Source organism: Lathyrus oleraceus, chromosome 7 (genome assembly GCF_024323335.1).
Source record: "Lathyrus oleraceus cultivar Zhongwan6 chromosome 7, CAAS_Psat_ZW6_1.0, whole genome shotgun sequence".
NCBI classification, from domain to species: Eukaryota; Viridiplantae; Streptophyta; class Magnoliopsida; order Fabales; family Fabaceae; genus Lathyrus; species Lathyrus oleraceus.
In genome coordinates, this window is record NC_066585.1 from 76,357,929 (window position 1) to 76,365,159 (window position 7,231).

At 26.9% G+C, this 7,231-nt stretch overlaps 1 protein-coding gene across 1 annotated transcript; it reads left to right on the top strand.

Moving 5' to 3' along the window:
- Positions 1-707: 707 nt before the first annotated feature.
- On the top strand, positions 708-5,783 carry LOC127102118 (uncharacterized). Its single transcript, XM_051039531.1, has 2 exons — positions 708-974; positions 5,004-5,783. The coding sequence occupies exons 1-2, from the start codon at positions 708-710 to the stop codon at positions 5,781-5,783; spliced, it is 1,047 nt and encodes a 348-aa protein (XP_050895488.1).
- Positions 5,784-7,231: the final 1,448 nt, after the last annotated feature.

Genomic DNA, 7,231 nt, shown 5'->3' on the forward strand with positions numbered 1-7,231 from the left:
TATCTTTTGTAGCCTTTTAGCACTTCTTATACTATGCAGTTACCTTCTTCTTTATACTTTGGTGATTTTCACCCTCACTATCTTATTATATTATTATTTGGCATAAAAAAAAGTTTTTAGACACTTAATTATTTTTACCTAAACTCAAAATTAACCAATTCACATAACATCTAATTACAGCACAAATGCAATTTTGGCACCGTAAAATTGAGTGGGGGCATCATTTGACGTACCAGAGCGCCATAAAGACCTTCGAGAATTCTTATCATAGCCATTAATCTCAAGTGTAGGAGCCTTTTTATGGAATAATGATGTTACTATTAATCAATAAAATAAAACCATAATCTCTATTATAACTTATCTGTAAACATCACAAATTTGTCACTTCCAGATAGACATCATTAAAAAGTCAAATTCACCTAAAATAACCAACTTACAACATCATTCATTTGGTTTTATTGGCATGCGACATGCCCTGCTGGCTCAGTCAAAACTCATATTATTAACTTATTAACGTGTCATTGTCACAATATATATTATTATATATAACACACATTCATTCATGTTTAAAATAACAAAATCGAAACCCACCTAACCCAACAAGGTATAACAATTCTCCATTTTAAAAGCCTCCCAAAACCAAAACATTCTCTATTCTTCTTCCTACTTTCTATATTATTAACCCTCCATAATATTTTCAACCTATTATGGAGGGTCTTTTACCTTTGATTTTAAGAGTAATCAGAAAAAGCAAAAGTCGCAAGAAATACGAATGTCTTTCAACAGGTGCAGCTCTACGTTACAACGAGTTTCCAGGTTTCCATGGAGAACCAGGATATAATTCAAGGGTTGATGGTGATCAATACGCAGAAAAAATCATCGATTTTCGAAGATATAATTCTATTTCAGAATTCACTTCTTCGCCTAAGCAAATAAACCGTTCTCGTTCTGGTGTTGCTGACTCGAAGGAATTCGTGACTCATAAAGGATTTCCATGCTCCAGAGGTGTATCATGAATTCTGATACTTCGATCCAAATAATGTTTTTATTTTTAAAATTATGTTCAATCATTCCATGTGTTTAAAAGATTGGTGTATGATGAAAGTTCATATTAATTGAAATGATTTAATCGTTAAATTTTGAAGTTGTTCTTTCATCTAGCTTTACATCATTATTGATTTTTGATGAATGATTGAATGGATTGTATTTGGTGCAAATTTGGTTCATTACAATCTGTTGTTTTTTTAATTCACATATCAGAAGAGGTTTTGATTTTAATGTATGTCTGATATAGGAAATACTTTATAATTGTTTTGTTTGATTTTTTAAACTAGGAAATCAACTACCTAATCTTCTATTTTGATTCTCACAAATATGAATTAAGTAATTTTTAAGTATTAGAAATCATTCTTATTCTTACTTTCAAATTTTTCTGAGAAAAATAAAAATCTTCTCACACAATCCGAATAAAAAGGCATGTCTTCGTAACACATGTTTGTTAAATTGGTTGTGAAGATGTGATTTTTAGAGTATTTTACAAAATTTTGTTATGTACTTATCATTTACTTTGACGAAAATTGAAAAGTAAATTCAATTTTATAAAATTTTAATTAAATACTACTCTTAATTATGAAAGAAAATCTTATTTTTTTATAGCATTTACATGACAGGTCAATATACATTGTTATTATTAAGGGTCAGTATCAATTGTTATTATTAAGGGTCATTTTCAAACTTTGCAACATCTTAAAATTAGGTCAAATTAAAACTGGTTTTCTCATTGTCGCATTAAGAACCTCCCTCTTCTCCCAAATTTAAATGGTATATATTGTCATCTTATCCCAATTTCAAACCACCTTTTAATTCATCTTCTCATAATTTAAAATTGAAGAATAAGAATTTGTTTTGCATATTTTTCTCTCATTTCTAAATTATAGGGTGATGGTGGAGAAAACACTAACAATTTTGATTCGAAGGTTTACTCAAATTCAAAGCAGAGATGGAGACCTAATTGTTGGTGTGGGGATCTCGCCTTGTTTCGAAAGATTACAATGTTAATTATTTTGGAAAGAAATTACGTTGATGTTCATATTATAGGATAAATATTCATAATCGTTTATTAATTTGGATTAGTGAGTCTCATATTTTATGAATTTTGTTGGGTAATCGTTTCCTAATTTGGATTAGTGAGTCTCATATTTTATGAATTTTGCTTGGGTCCATTAAAAGTGGGTGTGACTATTTTAATTGGTTTTATGATAAAGTGGAAGATGAAAAAGAGATGTTCATCATGAAAAAAAGAGAGGTAAGAGTTTTTAACAAAATTCATTAAAGAATAAGGGTGAAAAGTTGTTAAGCGTGAAGGAATAATTGAAGCACAAAGACACCAATGGAAGTATAACATGACTTTATTGATGCTTAAAACCAAGAAATAAAAGAACTTGAATTGACTCTTAAGAATATAATTAAATGGATGAAATTTTGAAAGAATTTATATTTTGTAATTTTTATGAGTTTAATGTATAAGTTGAGCGTGTAACTTAGTATTAAATGGATGAAATATTTATGTAATGTTGTTGTCTTGAACCATGTTCGGTTGTCCCTTGTTTCCCTTTCAACAACGGCAAAAACTATTATCAACGATATTTTGGTTATTTTGATCTCTTTCTCTAGCTGTCATAAGTTTCCCTACATAAAGATCTTTAGAAAAACATCTATTTAGTCCAATAATGGGTCTGCTAAGCTTGAAACTCTTATATGATGCATAACAATACATGGAAATGAGGCCTTATAACAACTTTTTTTCATTGAATAAGTTGTCCATTAACCTTGATTGTTCAACCATGATTTAATCTTAGAATTGCATGACAATAGTCATAAATCTTGTGGAACTTCTATAAGAATGATCCATCTACCATTTCTCTAGCTACACACTTTTTTTCTAATAGTCTTGCTTTCACCTATGTTCCATTTTCTTTGAGTCTTTTACTTAATGCTCATAATCTTCATCTTATGATTATGAATTCTACTTAGTCGTTTTGTAGTTAACATTTTAACATTAAAAACTCTACCACAACTGTGAATTTCCACCACCTTCCTTAGTTTCCATGCATCATCATTTGATAATTTGACACAATGAGCATTTCACTTACACTTTTCTTTTCAAACAACCCTCTTTTTTTTTTGTCATTTCTCTTAAACTTGAAGTTTTTCTAAACTACATTATATATGTTGTGATTGCTTCCTTAAAATCAGATTTCGTAGGAAAATATATTTCTAATTTTTATAATCTACTATATTTATCTTCAAATTAAAAATTGGATATTTCTTCCTATTTTATCTACCTTCGTTGTTAATTTCACAACCACTTTTCAATTTCTCACTTTGAGATTCACTCTCATTGAAATCCCCTTTATCCTTTTGCTTTATACTAGAATTCTCTATTGAACAAAATCTAATATATTTTTATATTATCTTCCATAAATTTATCATTTCATTCATAATTAAAATCCATATCTTCACTATTATCATCACTTTCAGTACCAACATCTTCTAGATCATTCACTTCAACTTCATTCATTTCATTTTCACAACTTCTATATTCACTACAGTTTCTTCAACACATGCTTCCTCGTCATTCACTTTAAATTCTTTTATATCGATTACTTGTTCATATAGTTTGTTGAAAATAGGATTTATTCATCAAGGATTGCAACCTCCTTGAGGTTTATATCTTCTACTACAGGACTATTAAAGAACTCAAATTGTGAGAGATTTTATGCAAATACTTCAACAATCAAGTAAATTTTAGATAAATCAACAATATCTTGGACATCTTTGTCATTAGCTAATATAAACATACCAAATATTGGATCCTATATCATATAATTCCAACTTCCTATATGGGCCGGTTCTTTTTCTGTGCAAGCTGTGCAGTAGCACAAGGCCTCACTTTTTGTGGGGCCTCAAATTAACTATTATTAATGAATATAAAAAAATTAATAAATAAAAATATTTTTGTATCACATATAATAAATAAAATATTAAATACTGAAAAATAGGATATTTGGAAACTAAAAGTTTTTTTTCTCCTTTCTCACACATTCTCACTTCTCTCCTCTCAAACGTTATTCTCTTCTCTCTTTCTCTGCTATAGCTGTTTGAAACCAGAAAAAAAAATCTTATTTTTCCTTTTCATTTCTCTCTTTTATCATGTTAGTTTATTCAATTAGTTACTTTCCATTTATTTTTATTGTGATTATTTGATTTTGAAGGTAGAAAAAATAGTAATTTTAGATTTATTTTAAATTTTATGGTGAAATCCTATTTTAGTTCATGTATCAATATTGATTTTAGATTTTAGATTTTAGATTTTATGGTGGAAATGAGGGGTAACTTGTGTTCTTTATAAAATTATAATATATAAATAAATAAAATTTTAGGATAAAATGGGATACTAATATACTGTATATACTACTCAGTAGTATCAAAATTCAAAACAAAAATATTGTTGGTGTTGGTGACGATTTTTATACCTACTTTTTCTCATAAGACCAAATTGTAATTTGGAATCTTTCAAAGCAAAATTAGTATCTATTAGTATTGATATTTTTTATGATTAATTTATAATTTATTTAATTAAATGTAATTTATTTTATTACTATTAATTTATAATTTGCTTTTAATTTATAATTATTAATTTTTTATGGTACTATACTAAGAGATGGCAAATTTTGAAAGATAATGTAAAAATGTTGATTCCAAAATCATTGTCATCCACTCGTTGGGAGAGTCGTGTAGAAAGTGTCAAAGCTATAAGAACTCAAATGTTAGAATTTACATAAGTTTTGCTTGAAGTGTCAGAAAATGATCTTGATCCTAAAATACAAAATGAAGTTAAATCCTTAGCAATAAATGAGCTTGGTGATTTTGAGTTTTTGATGAGTATAATTATTTGGTTTGAAATATTATCTGCAATTAATTTTGTTAGCAAACTTTTACAGGAAAATGATATGCTTATTGATGTTGCTATGCAAAAAATTAAGGGGTTGATTTCGTATTTTGAGGGATATAGAGAAACATGTTTTTATAAGGTATTGATTAACGCTAAGGAAATTGCGGTGGAATTGAATATTGCCCCAATATTTCCTCAAAGGCGTATAATTAAAAGAAAAAGGCAATTTGATGAGAATTTGAATATCCCATCAGTCGAGCTATCAGAAGAAGAATCATTCAGGGTTAATTATTTTCTTTACCTTGTTGATCAAGCTGTTGTTTCTCTTAATAAGAGGTTTGAGCAATACCAAGAGTATGAAAGTATTTTTGGTTTCTTGTTTACTTCTCACAAGTTACAATCATTAGATGATACAACTTTGAAGTCTTGTTGTACTAACTTTGAGCAGGCATTGAAACATAATGAGCAATCTGATATTGATGGGAATGAATTTTTTGCAAAGTTGAAGTTACTAAGAGAAATGTTGTCTGAAGAAACCATAAGACCTACTGATATATTATTATTTTTAAAAGGTTTGGATTGTTTTCCTAATACAGTTATTGCATATAGAATCTTATTGACTATTCCTGTGACAGGTGCTTCTGCAGAAAGAAGTTTTTCAAAATTGAAGTTGTTAAAGACTTACTTGCGGTCTACTATGTCACAAGAAAGGCTTAATGGATTGACATTAATAGCTATTGAAAATGATATTTTGGAGACAATAAAATATGAAGACTTAGTTGACGATTTTGCTTCAAAAAGTGTTCGTAGGAAGGCTCTTTTTATGTAGTTAGATAATTTAAGTTGTAAGAAATGGTGTTAGTAGTTTAAACAACACCTTTGAATTTTTTAGTACTTCATTTGGTTAATATATAATTTTATCTTTTGTTTGTCATTTTTAATCATTAAAATTATATATATATATATATATATATATATATATATATATATATATATATATATATATATATATATATATATATATATATATATATATATATATATATAGGCACATTTTTAAAATTAGAACACGGCCTCTGAATTGATTGGGCCGACCCCGTGTATATCACACTTCTTTTAACAATCCATACAATCTCAAATCGAATTAAATTTCATATTGAATTTTAAAAAAAATTGAACTATATTAAATAAAGTATATTAATATTTAGTTATTATTTATTAACATGATATATTTTATTAATTTATTAGTACATGTTTTAATAATTATATTTATTTATTTTTATTACAATTTTTACTAAATAGTCGGCATTCTAATATTTATTTTATAAATATTTTATATTATATTTACATAAATTTATTAGTTTAACATATTGCTTAATATTAATATTAAATAAAATTATTTTAAATATAAAATTTAAGAGATTAATTATTATGCACTGTCAGTGTAAAAAGTTTTACACTGTCAATGCATCACAATCATCCGTCTATATTACTTTTTAAATGTTTCAAATAAAAATTAAATCTTTCAAATAAATTAGTGATTGTGATTAACTGATAGTATAAAAAATCTTTACACTGTGTCAACGTATATCAATTAATCTCAAAATTTAAATATCTAAAGTTACATTAAATTAAAATGTATTAACTAGATCGGTTTAGAATAACTAATTCAAATTATACTGCAAATATCCCTAATTTTAATTTTATGTCAACTATTAGTTTTCCAATGTGAGAATAACATAACTCGTACCTAAATTATAATATTAACAAAATAAAAATGTCTACCTCCGAACGTCATAGTTACACAAGACAATTAATTACAAATATACTAATAATCTATTTGTGACGATTTGAATTAGTATTATAAACCAATTTATGTGTGATTATGTCATGTGGATAACTTGATTAATGCTTTTAGTGTTCTTTAATTATGAGAACCGCCTACATCTTTGTTCTTATCCGCTGCTCATTATCTTAAACAGCTTTACTTAATACCAAAAGTCACGACTTAGAAAATATCAACATAACGTTCATAAGATAAACCTACCACTCAACGATCTTTTAATGATCGAACTCAATATAGTTTTTTTTGTTGATCAAAGTTTTTAAATCAATCATTTTTTTCGCATGCACAATTTTGAAGTTTTGAGTTTTGTTTTGTGCCGACAATATTGATCTTTGTCGAATATTTTAAAGGAGTTCTAATCTTTTCAAAATCTTCTCGTATACGAGAACTATTCTATTGATGAATATAAAGGATCCTAATTTCATATACAT

Coding starts and splice junctions, on each gene's coding strand:
- LOC127102118 (XM_051039531.1), top strand. CDS start 708: ATGGAGGGTCTTTTACCTTTGATTTTAAGAGTAATCAGAAAAAGCAAA. Junction 975..5,003: donor TTGCTGACTCGAAGGAATTC/GTGACTCATAAA, acceptor AAACTTTTACAG/GAAAATGATATGCTTATTGA.